At 40.1% G+C, this 15,051-nt stretch overlaps 1 protein-coding gene across 2 annotated transcripts in view; it reads left to right on the forward strand.

Annotated features, from left to right (window-relative positions):
* Positions 1–15,051, forward strand: part of MKLN1 (muskelin 1) — a 158,847-nt gene that overhangs the window by 119,072 nt on the left and 24,724 nt on the right. For both annotated transcript variants that reach the window (XM_067534992.1, XM_067534993.1), the window contains 4 exons: positions 997–1,218; positions 4,864–4,993; positions 11,085–11,232; positions 12,811–12,925. In XM_067534992.1, the coding sequence (XP_067391093.1) occupies positions 997–1,218; positions 4,864–4,993; positions 11,085–11,232; positions 12,811–12,925 (615 nt within the window). The remainder of the gene's footprint in view (positions 1–996; positions 1,219–4,863; positions 4,994–11,084; positions 11,233–12,810; positions 12,926–15,051) is intronic.

Raw genomic sequence — 15,051 nt, forward strand, 5'->3', positions numbered from 1 at the left:
TGCTTTCCAATGTTGTACTTAATAGGAAAAAAAAATCTTCCAGGATTAAATATCACATGGCCAAGAAATAATAATAGTGTCCATTTTTCAAGGCAATCCCCAAACTCACCAGTTTGAACTCCTATTTTAGACTTTGTGTTGTCTGTTTCCAGTGTTATATAAATGTTCCTACTGACATCAATAATTCTGGTATACACATTAGTGGAACAAAAGCCAGCCAGTGACAGAAGGATGAAAAAATCAATGCATGACACCTGGTAGGAAAAGGACAAAATTATTCAGTTAGCTGACAGTGCCAGCCTTGAAGTCCTGTTTGTCTGCTTCTCTAGAAAACATGTATGTGGATTTTTTCCATGCCTTTCCCTATGGTAGGGAATATCCTTCCTGGGTACATCCACCCATCTAAACCCTCCCTCTAGCATCCCGCTGCGATGCATGCACACTTATTTTTCTGAAATGTACACAAATTGGTTTTGCTCCACCCAGCTGTGACCTAGTCTGTGCTGAGGAGCCACCTAATGTAGTAGTTCCATCTGTCTTCCTTCCCTGCAACCCCTTCCTCTCCCTACTTTTCTGTAATTCCCTTTGTTGCATCATTAAGGACAGGGACCACATTGTCTTATTTGTAGTGTGAGGCACTTTTTGGGTACTGTAAAATAGTTGTTTCAGGTTTCAGAAATTGTTTAATAACAGTACATATTACTTAATATCTATATTGCCACAACACCTAGAGACCTTAAGATCAGCTAGATGAGACAAACAAGTAGGCTTGTAGTAGGACAAGAACTGCATCTGTATCATGCACGGGGCTAGCTGCAAACTGCTCCAGATACTGCAGATTAGGGAAGGAGGATGTGCTGATATTAGCTCATGCTGGACACCAATGTTCTACTGGATACCTCGTTGAGTTAAGGGTTTTTTATTGGCTGATATGAAACCTTAATGTATTCTTGATTAAACAAATCTAGTTTAACATGTATCTCTTGCTTCGTACAGATGTGTATGGATTCAGAAAAACACATGATCTATACGTTTGGAGGCAGGATTTTGACATGTAATGGCAGCGTAGATGACAGCAGAGCCAGTGAACCTCAATTTAGTGGATTGTTTGCTTTTGACTGTCAATGTCAGACATGGAAACTGTTGAGAGAGGATTCATGTAATGCTGGACCAGAGGACATCCAGTCCAGAATAGGACACTGCATGTTGTTCCATTCGGTAAGCATTCACTTTGGATTTTGATTCATAATGTCTGATTTAAGGGGGAGATATCTGTTCAACTTCACTGAAAGCATGAAACTTTCTTCAGATTAGTCTTTTAGGTGAGAAGTTAAACATATTAGCCCCTTGTAATCATTAACACTCTGGCATTATTTGTAACAGTCAGTGGTATTAACCTGTGTTTTTGTCTACTTTAAAATTCACCTTGTGATTTTAATATGAAATGATAGTCCTCATCTGAACTGTACGTGGTGGTGTTCTGTGCCATTAAACTGTGCCATTGCATTCCTTCTTTCCCATCCTCCCTGGCTCTTCGAGAATGCTGCATTTCAGTGATCCTTGCCTAAAGTTGGTAAAGCATTTTGGGATCCTTTGGCCTGATAGGTGCTGTGTATTACTAATGGAAGCAGGTGGTGACTTGCAGATACACTCTTAAACACATGGATATACTGAGGAAGTAATGGCCTGATTGTCAAGTGTGTTCAGTACCCAGCAGCTTCTGTTCTTGAGAGGAGCTACCGGGTGCTGAATATTCTTGAAAATTTGGTCCCTTCATAAATTCCAGAAGGGACCACTGTGATCATCTAATCTGACCTCCTATGTAACACAGGCCCTAGAACTTCCCTGAATTAATTCCTGTTTTGAACTAAAGCAATCTTTAAGAAAAACATTCTAATCATGATTGAAAAATTGCCAATCAGTGTTGGAGAGTCTGCTGCAACCCTTGTAAATTGTTCCAGTGGTGAATTACCTCACTATTAAAAATGTATGCATTATTTCCAGGCTAAATTTGTCTAGCTTTGACTTTCAGCCATTGGATATTGTTATATATTTGTCTGCTAGACTGAAAAGTCCATTATAAAATTTTTGTTCCCCATGTAGGTGCTAGAAACTACAATCAAGTCAGCCCTTAACCTTCTCTGTTAGATTCAAGTAGCTCAGTTTCTTTAGCTTATCTTTATAAGGCATGTTCTTCAATCCCCTTAATCATTCTCATGGCTCTTTTCTGAAGCCTCTACAATTTATCAACATCCTTCTTGGATGGTGGACACTAGAACTGGGTACAATATTTAGGGGCTTAAATGTGATTAGAGCTTTTTAAAAAACATCTACCCTCAGTTGTGGGTACTGAGGATTTTAAAAAATCTGTCTTTAAATGCCTAGCAGCTATTCAGCTATAGGTTTATCTGATGCCATGTCTACACGTATAGCACTGTGGCGGTGCTTCTGTATGTCTGGTGAAGACACTATGCTGACAGGAGGAAGCTTCTGCCACTCGCGGAGGTGGTTTTATTATGCCAATGGGAGAACAGTGTTGGTGGGAGAAGCTCCTCTGCCAGCAGAGCACTGTGCACACAAGCACGTATATCGGGGTAACTTGTGTCATTTGAGAAGGTGGTTTAGTCACACAGCTGAGCAACATAAGTTATAATGACATAGGCTGTAGTGTAGACACAGCCTAAGAATTTTGGTGACAATACGAATTATGTGACTGAAGTCAAGTGCGGTTTTTAGCGATTACCAGGCCTCTGAGATTAGTTTCACAGTATGTATAGTTTAGTGGTGTATTTTTCATGGTCTAATTCTGCCAACTGAAAATGTGAAATTTAAACTGCAATGATTTGTTTGTATTTTGATCCCTTAGGAATTCCTCTCTCTCTTCATTTAATAGAGGTTACTCTAGAAACTTTTATAATTGCCTTCTTAAGACTGAGAAATATTGCTAAGTCATTCCCAGATAATATTCTCATGGGTAACTCTGAACTTGTGTGTTTTGTGTTTTCATACATGGTCGCACAAGCTCAGCTTATTGAAATTTAGATCGTTCTCTGCTTAAAAATGATTTTGGAAAGAGCAAAAGCAATCTACCTACTCAGAGGGACTTAACTGTTCAGGCTTGGAAAAAATCCAGCATAAAACTGGTGTATTTGACTAGTCATTTCTATCTATTCTGTGTCTAATGAGTAAACTTGCATTTGGATGATTTTTTTTTCTCTCATGTTCCAAAGTTTCTTTTGGTTTCTGCAGAGAAGTCATGATCCTCAGCTTGACATTGACACTGTTTACCATGGAAAATGGTTATATTGCAAGTACAGCATTGTAACTTCATTGTCTGTCCAAATAGGATTGTAGTAGTTTAAATATGGAAAAAATCCTACCAGATCAGTACATAGCTGAACTAATACTATATGTGTGATCTAGTCCTGCTAACCCTCTGTGTGCAGAACTCGTAAAAGGACTCCAATGCATAGTACATACATTATGGGCTTTTAGGATCTGGCTGTGGATCTGGTCTGGAAAACAGTGAGCATAACAAGATCCAGTTGCTGGAAATTGAAGTTAAATAAATTGAACCTTGAAATAAGATGCAGTTTCTCAGCAGTGAAGATAATCTAAATATTGAACATTTTACCAAGGGAGTTGGTGGACTCACCACTGATGTCTTTTACAAATATATCTAAGCTAATTTTAAACAGATGCTTTAGACCAGCGTTGGTTTGGGTGATCATGGTGGTCTCTTCTGGCCTTGGAATCTGTGAAATCCCCCTGTTCATCACCTTCCTTCACAGGCCTTGGGAAGAACAGGATTGTCCACGTTGCCCTCCACACACTTGCGGCTCTACATTAAGACAATGATGATAAACAAATCTCATGCTTCAGGGCTGCAGCTGGTCAGCTGCAGCGGTCCAGAAGGAATTTTTGCCCCCTGATAAACAATCGGCCAGATGTATTCTGGGTTTTGTGTGTGTCTGTAGCATCAGAGATTGGCCATAGCTAAAGACAGGATCCCACGTGGTGGGGGGCCACCAGTTATATGAAGTGGTGCAGTGAATCCTCTTTCATAACTGATTGGTTAGGGCATCTTGCTCTCATGCTCAGAGTCAAACCTCCATAGTTGGAATTTGGGAAGGAATTTTCCTCAGCTCTGACTGGCAGGGACTTTGGTGGTTTTTTCATTTTTCTCTACAGTATGGGGAATTGCCTGCTAAGGTGATCTGGGAATATCCTACCCAATCAATTCCCTGCTCTTGTAGGGCCGTGGACACTGATGGCACTTTGGTTTCGTGTTCGCTGCCTGTGGCACAACTCGATCTCTTGGGGACTGAAATGCTTTAGTTTAACTAAAGTAATTGGCCAGTATGTGGCTAAAATGTAATGGCCTGTGATAAAGAGGTTGGACTAGGTGATGTGATGTTTCCTTCTGGTCGTAAGGGTTCCTAGTTTCATAGAGTTTACTTAAACAAATATCTTTTATAATTTATCCAGGTCATCAAAACATACCAAAACACTGAGAGGTCAGTGGATTTGTAAGCATGGTATGTTTAAAAGGTTCCCCCAGTAAATGTTTCTTTTAAGAGTAAACTGTTTGCCAACTGCATTTCCTGGGGAAATCTTTGGGAGCAAGAACCAAAAATACAGTGAGAGCAATTTTAATCTTTTTTTGTACATTTCCCATACACCAAAATAGCCAAACTGATGTAAATAATTCTCCTTTCTCCAAATAAAAATGTGCCTGAACTATTATTGCTTGTTTTCATGATTCATTGATGTTTCTGCAAATGCTCACTGAGCTGTTTGGCTGAGCATTTGTTTTCTTGAGCACAGTTCCAAAGTGAAGCACCTGCTTTTCTTCCTTCCCAGAAAAATCGCTGTTTATATGTATTTGGTGGGCAGAGATCGAAGACTTATTTGAATGATTTCTTCAGCTATGATGTTGACAGCGATCATGTGGATATCATATCAGATGGCACCAAGAAAGATTCAGGAATGGGTAAGAGCTTCATGTTGGTTGTTCATCTTGTTGGGTGAAAGACTTAAGGTATGCATCAGCAGATAAGACTTCAGTGACAAAGGATAGAGGCTGATCCTGTTAGGTCACAATCACAATGGCTTGTTACCAGTAAAGACATCCAAGTAGAGCTTGCGCGTCTACTGCCCATTCGGTACCTGTAGTTAAATAAATGACTGACTTCATTCTCCAGGGCTGTCAGTTTGGCATTTCACGAGTGCTACTTTTAAGGCTTACAAGTAAATCTCTATTTGTTAGGTTTTACCATTCACCACGGTCCTGTGGTAGTCGTGGCTATCATAGTTATCATTTTGGCCAGGACAGGAGCGAGTGCCAAGCACTTATGGCTGATCTGTCTACACAGTGTTTCACAGGGACTTGAATGCTGAAACTGCACACCAGGTCTTATCTCAAGGTGGTCTGAGTTACATTAAGTTACTGATTCAGGTGGATCTGTCTTCTTTCCAAAGCCACACTATGGTAGAAAAGTTATATATGCTGGATGTTTCTAGCACCTTACTTTACTACATCAACAGAACCAGACCGTTGACTGTCTTCCCATTTACTTTTCGCTGTACCCAGGCATTCCAAAGGCTAGTCTGTCTCATCACAGAGAATATCTTAAGTGAATAACACAGTGCATCTCACCGTGTTGCCAGTCGGCTGGTATACCTCTCCCACTGAACATCAAGGCTTGCTGCACCAGAGCTCAAGTTACATCCTCTTCCTGTTTCAGAGATGTCAATTTCTGAGATGTACAAGGCAGTACTGTGTAAAAATAATGATTGATTGTTTTTACCATTTATGTATATTATAAAAAGTTTCTGGGGGAAAATTCTGAAATCTAAAACTTTACTACAGTCACCTCTTGTTGTCGTCTTATTCTGAGCAATTGGTTATTGAGCTGAAAAATAATGGAGTTAATCCATGAAAACATCCTCCATCTACTAGGTGGGCTTACTTCCTTGATTTAGTGTTGATTGAAGCAGTGAGAGCACATGGAAACTTTTTATACAGTTTTCTCCAATTTTGTGTCAAAGGAGCTACAGTAGAGTGGCTCCTGTGAATGCACGGCACAGAACATCATGAGCCTGGTTCTGAGCCCCAGTTCTGTATCCTTTGAACAATCTGAGTGGATCAGAAGGGATGTAAACTGGCTGCAGTTGGCCGCTTGAGGGATACCACTGGCTGAGGGGAATTCTCAGCAGGTGTGAAACCAGTGGCATCAACTCCAGTGCCAGCTGCCTCAACCCAGTGTAGAGTTGGGGGGAGAAGGTAGAAAGAGGTGGAACAGAACTCTTGATCAACGATTCTCTGTGTGTATATGATCACTCAAGAAGTAATCAGTCGTGGTAAATTAGAGCAGCCATCCTTTCTCCTTATCCTGAATGCATTTTGGTGCGGGAGAGAATCTGTCCCCATATTGGTCATCAGGTGCCATGCTAAAACTTCCGAATGGTAGCTCCTAAGCAAATAATTGTTGCCTTAGTAAGGAGTTAATATTTTACATGCATTTGTGCTTTTAAATTTCCTTTTAGAGAGACTTTAGTTGACTGAATAGCAAGAACACCTCTTTTCAGAAGCTCTCTACCACTCATGCGTCCTCTTCAAATGACTGAGGTTACTACATTATAGTTTAATGACCATCAAGTACTTAATACATTGTGTGCTGCAGATATAGATAATGAAGTTGTTGTACCTCCTATAGGAACTGCATGTTTTTCATAAATGTTCCTGGCTTATATGCCTTTGTGCTCACGAATAGGGATTAAAAAAAAATCTGCTAAACACCCTTAAACATTTTATTGTTTTCTAGGCTGAAATATTGCTCTTTCCAGCATCTTCCAATTAGTGTAACCTAGTTCCACTGCTGTCCTATCAATTTTGTTGATTTCAGGAACTTGTTCAGTCGGTCTGCCAAAGTTCTTTCCTAGTCTGTTGGAATAGTAGTTCTACTTTCTCATTTCTTTCCTTTGTAAAGGATTGAGTAAAAGCCCTTGTCTCAACACAAACTTGTGTGTTTAACTACCTCAGTTTCTAAGCTGAATGAATTGAAGCAGTACAGCTTGTGTTGTATAATCAAAGCCTAAGGTTCTAGTTCTGCGGTTATCTGTTCCACCTCTTTCTGCGTGTTAGGCAGCTTGCTAGAATGTTAGTGTTTTATCTCCAATCCTCGGGAGCTCCCTCCATTTTGGATCTTTTGTCAGGATGTGGTTGACACTTCTGAGGGAATTTGATCTGTTTTTGATTCTCATTCTAGATGAATCCTGGAATTTCACTTTGAGTGGATCTCATTTGGTCTTACTGTCTTTATTCTTGACCTTTGCCAATAAGCTTTGTATGTTCTTTGCTCTTATAGGAGGACCTTTCCTCAAAGGTTTTCTTCTTCCTCATTTAAATACAATAAGATAACTTTATATAGTAGTCTTCATACACTACAGAGAATCACTGCGAGGTTAAAGGGACAATGCAGGTGTTTTATAACAACATTTAAAGAAAGAGACTGACTCAATATTCTCCTTCAGAGACCCCAGTTTTTCTTTTATTCTGAATGCTTTTGTTCCAACAAAGAAAAAATTGGAAACAACTGTAACTTGTTCCAATTAAGAGAAAAAGCCTCCCAGTTGCAAGGCAGAAGATGATAGTGTTGCACAGAACATTTCTGACCACATTCTACTTATTAATAAAGATTATGCGCAAGCCAGAAACAGCTCAAATGTGCATTGTTGGCAGCTGGAGGCAACCTTTTACTTGTAAACTTGGCATGGAAATTGAGACAAAAGCTAAGGGTGGGAGTGGGGAAAGACTAGGCTAGTTAGAGATCTCCAAGGACTTGTGCTTTCCACTCTGCAAAACGGAGTAACGGGAGCCTGGAAAGAACCCTGAGTGCAACTTCCCTGATGGGTTGTACCTATTCAAGTGTGAATTAGATGTATTACGTATGTCTGTGTGGTTTTTGTCTGATTACAGATTTAAATATGGGACTTACTGAAAGACTTGTTTCTCTTTTTGCAGAGAAATGAGTACTATCCAGAATTTGTTTAATCAGTGTAAGTTACTTTCCTGACCCAATATCTGAAAACAGCAACGCCTAATACCGAAATCTGTTGCAAACAGGCCTGTAAAATGCAATTCTGCATATTGTTCAATAGTAATGTGAAAAGGTAGTTAGCACAAGGCTTCCCTTCTAAGAAAGAACAAGATTGTGTATACATGTATGCAGTTTCATAATTGCAACATGCAAGTGTCTTGAGAGTTCTCCTGCCAAGCATCTTGATTGAGAGCCAGGAACCTTTACCAGCCTTTGTAAACTGACCCAGAAAGAAAAATGAGACAAACAGAATAGATAAACAAAGATCACGTGTTGGTCACTAGTGCATTTGAAAGGATGGTTGCCTAGGGAAACAGGAAATAAGCATTACACAACAGTTAGGACTGCCAAACTGCTAATTTGATGACGCTTTTTCGGGGAACTACAATGAACCCTGAGTAATCTTCAATATTTCAACATTTCTAAACCTGAAGGTAGAACAGAAGAATAACTTGATGTTTACACTACAACTTTTCTTAGTGAGTGCAAAAAAGACAACTTCCTCTCAATACCCTGTAGTCTAAGGAAAAGTGCATTAGGTTGTGAGTCTTGAGACCATAAGTTCCAGTATCTTCTCTTCTGACTACTGTCAGTCTGTTTGCATCCCATTTCTTGTCATTAAGTAAGGCTTCAGGTATCATATGGCCCTATTTGACAGAAGAGGTAACATGAAGATTACGCAAGATCAGTGCTGCCAGAGCTGGAAGTAGAACCGAAGTATCTCTTATGGGAGATCCAGGTCTCTTCCACTAACCCATCTAAAGTAGTGGCTTCGTGCTTGGCTATACTCTCTGTAAAATGCAGCTACTTTTACATACCTGCCTCTAGGAAGCATTGACACAAACACAGATGTTAGTCTTTAATAAACAAGTGCTATTTATTGTATAAGATATTCCTGTTAAGGCCCTGGACTCAGGAAAAATGGATTATATCTTTGGTTCCTCAGCAGACCTGTGTCATAGTGGGCAAGTCATAAAACACATTTTCCAGAGGTGTGGATGCTTATGATTTTCAGTTGTTTTTGTATTTTGTGCCATTGTGAAGTGATTTAAATGTTTGTTTTTAAAAGACAGATATTTAAAACTAAATGGAAGAAAATGAATCAAAAAAGATGTAATTAGTATTTTCACAATTATGATGTTGTAGCACAGAATGTTTTTCTGTAATCTATTTTGGGGGAGTTCCATGTCTTATTTTATGTAAGATGTCAGATTAGATCATCACAGTGGTTCGTTCTCTCTGGCCTTGGAATCTATATGAATAATATAAAGGGACTGCTGTACTTCTTACTTCTTTGGTACAGACTTTTGAGGTCCTTGCTACACATTTAATCTTTGAGGCCCTCTTTCTACTATGTATGGCCTTCACCTCTCAATTAAGTTTCTTCTTTGTTACACAGGTACCAGTTACGAACATGGATTTGACTTTTATGCATATTTTGGCGCGATCTAAAATTATCTGCAAGCATATATAGTATTGAGAGGGGGAAAGGGTCTTTACGCAGAAGATATGCAACCTCTGTGTATCTTAAAATAGCAAAACAATTTCCACAAAGAGAACATTGTTAAACACATTGAGATTGCTAAGAGAACATTCACCCACACAAACCATTTAAAGCAAGGAAGTATCCAGTTAAAGTATCTTCTGCCTTAGCTGCTGAGATATAGCAACTGTAGCTTTAGAGACAGACTGGTGCAAACCCTTTGCAGACAATTATTTCAGTTTAGCTTAAACCTATTGCTAATCAATTTAAACTAAATCAAAATAAGCCTGGTTTAAACCAAAAAGTCTCTTGCACTGGTTTAACTGTTTAAAATCACACCTTGAGCTTCAACTGATGCAACTGTGTTTAAAAAAAAAAAAAAAAAAAAAACACTGTTTTATCAAGACCAAGGCAGTGCCCTGTTGAATTTCATCAAAATGAAGCAGTTGTTCTTAGTCCTTTGCAATCAATCTTCTCCTTCCAGCAGAGATGAGGCACCTTATCACCTTGGACGTTAGAAGGCCAAGAAGTTTAGTGTAGATCAAAGGATTTTCAAGCTGCATTTATTCACTTATTCAAAAGGGCCACAAAGAAGACTTAAAGCTCACAGGTGTTACCCTGATGGATCAGAATGTGCATGGGCGTTGTTTAAAACACTAGACAATTGGTGTTCATTATCTATTTCATTATTGGAATGCTGCTGAATATCCCAGCATGCACTCGGGGTACTGCTGAATGCTCTGAATAAACCTAATGCTGCACTGATTTCAGACTGGTAAAAGACGCTATCAGCAAAGTAGGTGTTGGTTTTGGGTCCCTTTCAAAAGGAGAAGAGTGGGCGAGTTATTCTGTTACTTAATTGTAGGTGCAGGATGTGGACATTTTCTGGTCTGTTGATGCTTCAAACATCTCCTGATTCAAAGTGATAAGATCCCTTACTTGGCTTGATTATCCTAAAGTAGTGTTTCTCAACCTTTGATACCAGGGATATGTTTGCTGCCTTCCTAAACTGTGTCAGGGAGATCTCAGGGACCAGCGCTGGTCCATGGACTGGTCATCCAGAAACACTGCCCTAGATCATGCTAAACCAAAGAAGAAAATGTTAACTGTTAAAAGGAAAGGCAATTTCACATATGTTCATACATGTACCCAACACACGAAGTGGCAGTGATTCATATACTTTTCTATGTGCCTCTACCTCTCTTTTAGTGCAGCTCTTGGACACAGTATTTGTAGCAAGCCTGTAACCTTTGTATTTATTTAGTGCCAAGAGCGTTCTCAGTGGTTTATGGGACACAAGAAGAAAAACAATCACTGTCAAATAAATACTATCAAGCTAGCTAAATAGAGATTCCCATGCCTCACAAGCAGACTCAGTGCTTGCAGGTTAAATTTCTTTTTCATATGATGTATCTGATTCCTTCAGTTCTCCCTTCTCCTGTATCATCCTCCCTCATTCTGTTTAGGATGTAACATTTACTTTCTCTCTCACTAAACAGTTCCTATGACAGGTTTCACTCAGAGAGCCACCATTGATCCAGAACTGAATGAAATCCATGTGTTATCTGGGCTCAGTAAGGACAAAGAGAAGCGGGAAGAGAATGTTAGGAACTCCTTCTGGATTTATGACATTGTGAGGAACAGTTGGTAAGTAAATGAAAGGCTTCCCTGAAAGTAAGGTGCAGTTGTTCCTAATTTTTATGAATTAGGAAAGTTTTCCATTTTGTACTTGTAGAATGGTAGGAAAGTGTATTTAAAAAGCCTCTTCTCCCTGCAATATTTCATTCAGATGCAGGCAGGGTTGACTCAGCTTTTCATCCTACTGAATTGTATAAATTGGTTTCCCTATAGCTTTATAATGTGTGCTTGGGGGGCATCAGATGAGACCTTTAAAAGGTTAAAGTCCGACGTCATTTCCCAGATAGTGTCCTTGATCCAAATCTCCCCTCTTGGTGCTGTGCTGGGTGATGAATACCAGTTGGGTGCTTCTCCCCCACCCCAGAAAGTCAATGTGTGAAGTCCTTGTCCCATTAAAGTTAATGGGAATTAGTCATGGGCTGCTAAGTCACTTAAGTGCTTCTGAAAAAAAAATTCTCATGTAATTAAAATATTATAGCAGTTTCAAATGAACCATTTGCCTACTGAGTAATGTAACAGCTACCATGCATAAGGTAGAACATACCTGCAGTGCTATATTGCATGTTGATGCTGTGTCACATATTACATCTTAGAAGTGGCGGTGTTCCATACAACACCAGACTTGAAAGAAAGTTACCATCGAGTTATAAAACTGTGGTCCACAGGGAAGGGGTTAAGCATTTCCTATACAGTACAATTTATTTGGGAATAGGTGGGCCAGCCTGAACTTAATAATCAATACTTTCTGTATCCTGGAATGGCCATTGTCTCCTTTTCTCTAATGCTGTCCCATAGCCCTTTTTAAGGATCCAGATACCCATGAAAAAGTTGTCAGGAGAAAATCAGGAAGGAAAGCGGGTTACACAAGCTTTGTTTTTCACTGGCCTTTTCCATACTGTATCCAATTTACTAGTCCTGGTACTGCTGTGAAGTCCTGCCCATGGCTGTTATCACAGAAATATCATGGAAAACTTCTCCTATTCAGTTAGAGCTCATTCAGCTAGATTATTGGGTAAAACAAAAACAACCAAATCCTCTTACTGAATTGGTTTGCAGGATTGGGATCTAGTCATCTGTTCATTTATTTGCATTACAAATTTGATACCTTGTCCTCATAGGATGCTGCTGAAGTTACTGGGTCCAGGAAGCCATTATCCTTATTTTCTTCCTCATTGCTTGCTAAATTCCCAGCAGTGCCACTGTGGCTGGATTGAATATAGCATAAAGAAGTCTTATTCCTAACCATACAAATCCATCACTCTTACTCCTGCCCTAAAAAAGCTGATATCCTGTATATGTTTCTATTTCATAAGCTTTGTAAGTGCTTCCGAGGAGCGTGGCTTGGCACGCTCTGCCTTTAGAGGTTGAGGACAGTGTTCCAAGAATCTTTGAGAGCTACCTTTTGTAAAAGTGGGCAAAAACAACAATTCATGGAGAAGCAAAATAATGGTCTCTTTTTTTCCTTGTACACGGAGTTTTATCAACCACCCACATACATGCAACCTTCTCTTTCACTAACTCTTTGTTCTACCTTTAGCTAATACTGATTGATAGTGGGAGAATGTTGAATATTATTGTGTGTTCCAGGTCTTGTGTCTACAAGAACGATCAAGCAGCAAAAGATAATCCAAATAAAAGCCTTCAGGAGGAGGAACCCTGCCCAAGGTTTGCCCATCAATTGGTGTATGATGAGTTGCATAAGGTATGGATATCTATTTTCAGATTGCTAGATTTCAATCTTAGATATTTAGCTGGCATAATTGCAGCTCTAAAATAATCTGATTATGTTTGCCTGTGATAAAGCAGAAGCTGATATTATGAAATGGTGTAATGCACTTAGCTTTATCTAATAGTTTGGTCCCAAGGATCATGGGGAAAATGCGCAGATGATGATGAATCAGTTCAATATACAAGTTACTGAGATGTTTCTTCCTTTTATAATATTAATAGGCATAGCACGAAGTTAGAGGCAGCCAAAGAACAGCCTATGGGACGAGTGCAAATTATAAAGTTCTGTCGTGAGGACAGCTCACAATCATGCTCCTGTTTAAAACACATGTGAAGCTCATGGAGACTAAAGTCCATGCATGCAGCACTCTGTCTTGATCTGCTTAGTTCATATGGCGCAGCGCATGCTGGCTGTCTTACATTGTCACATTCAATTGCATAGTACAAATGACGGTGTGTGCAATCTTTTCCATTTCACATACCCATCTTGTGGGCTCACAGCAAATGGCATTGAAACACTCAGGTAGGCAGCTTTTGGGCATGTAATTCAGATTTCCCAAACTTAAAATCTTGTATTAATTTAGCAAGAATAAATGTTGCTTGTGCAGGGAAAACTTGTCATTGAAAACACTTGCGGAGAATAGACAACTGGTGAAGTAAAATTAACTGCTATCACTTAAGAATAGGTCTGCAATGCAGTACAGGACTTCGCAGCAGCATGGGTAAGAACAGCACTGTGGATGCAGCATTTCAGGCTCTCAAGCATACTGGGGACCCTGGATATGTACTTGCGTTGCTAGTCTACACTAAAACCCATGCCATTGCATATACATTGCTATTTTTAGTCATGCTAGTATGGTTACATCAGTAGTTGGGTCTAACCATGCTGCACTCTCACTCTGATTGTAGTGTAGACATATCCTAAATGTCTGACAACACATAAGACTGAGAGCAGAATTCTGCTAAGTGCCACCAGCTGAATTGAACTGTACGCAGTACTTGTATTTATACATATAAATCTCTGTACATCCCTGAGTGACCAAAAAGAGGGGGAGAAGGGGACAAGGGCTTTCTCAAATACCAATATCTTGGATTTTCCTTCCTTTCTTCATAGCAACTCCTTAATTGACTATGTGCAATTAATTCTTCTCTTTTACAGTGGATTATAGTATTCATCGGTGCTTTATTTGTTCCAGTGCAATAATAGCAATCACTTATGAAATCATGGGTATGGCTAGTTTTCCCCTCAATTCCTCTTCATTTCAGGATGCAAGCTTTCCAGTTTGACCCTTTTATCCCAGTAGCTCTTTGCTTTGCCTCCCATTAAGGTAGGAGCTGAAGTGAACAGACTCTTGGAGTTCGCCAAGTAGAATACCTCATAACCAGGCTATTGTGTTGAGATAATGAATACAAATCTGTCCTTCCCGGGGCTACTTAAGTATTTCTCCATATACCATGGTCATAGTAAGACTACCTGGAGCCTTAGCAGTCCCTGTGGACCCATCCCTGTTTGTGTGGATAGCTCCTGACACCTCTACTCTTAAGAGCATGCTGCTGGACTTGGGGTCAGCCCACAATCGCTCCCCTTTGAGCATTCTTAGGCCTCCCTGCTCCCTAGACCACTGATCTTTGTTTTCAGGTGGGTCAGGGTCTAAGTTGGAGGAGGGAGGACTTGGTTCTCACAAACCCAGGACAGGTCTAGACTAGAAGCGCTACATTGGCACAGCTGCATTGGAGCGCTCTACTGTCGGCATAATTACTCCAGCTCCACGAGAGGCAGAAGCTCTCCCGCCAACATAGCACCGGTGTGGACAAGTGCTTACGTAACTTGCATTGCTCAGGGAGGTGTCTTTTTCACACCCCTGACTGGCCTAAGTTAGATGGACTTAAACGGTAGTGTAGACCTGCCTCCAGTTAGAGAGCTGCTCGCATCTCTCTAGCAGAGCCATGATTCAGTGGTAGCGGTGAGGACCCCTCCCAATGTCCTCTACTGTGTGGTGGTGTCAGTTGGGGCCCTTCCAGAATACTGGGTTTCCAAGCTGTTAACCCATTATGATGAATAGGACAGTTAGTGCTTCAGAGTTCATTGTTGCAGGCTGT

The sequence above is a fragment of the Emydura macquarii genome, unplaced genomic scaffold (assembly GCF_026122565.2).
Source record: "Emydura macquarii macquarii isolate MOO-44397 ecotype Brisbane River unplaced genomic scaffold, CSIRO-AGI_Emac_v2 contig_3470, whole genome shotgun sequence".
Classification (NCBI taxonomy): domain Eukaryota; kingdom Metazoa; phylum Chordata; order Testudines; family Chelidae; genus Emydura; species Emydura macquarii.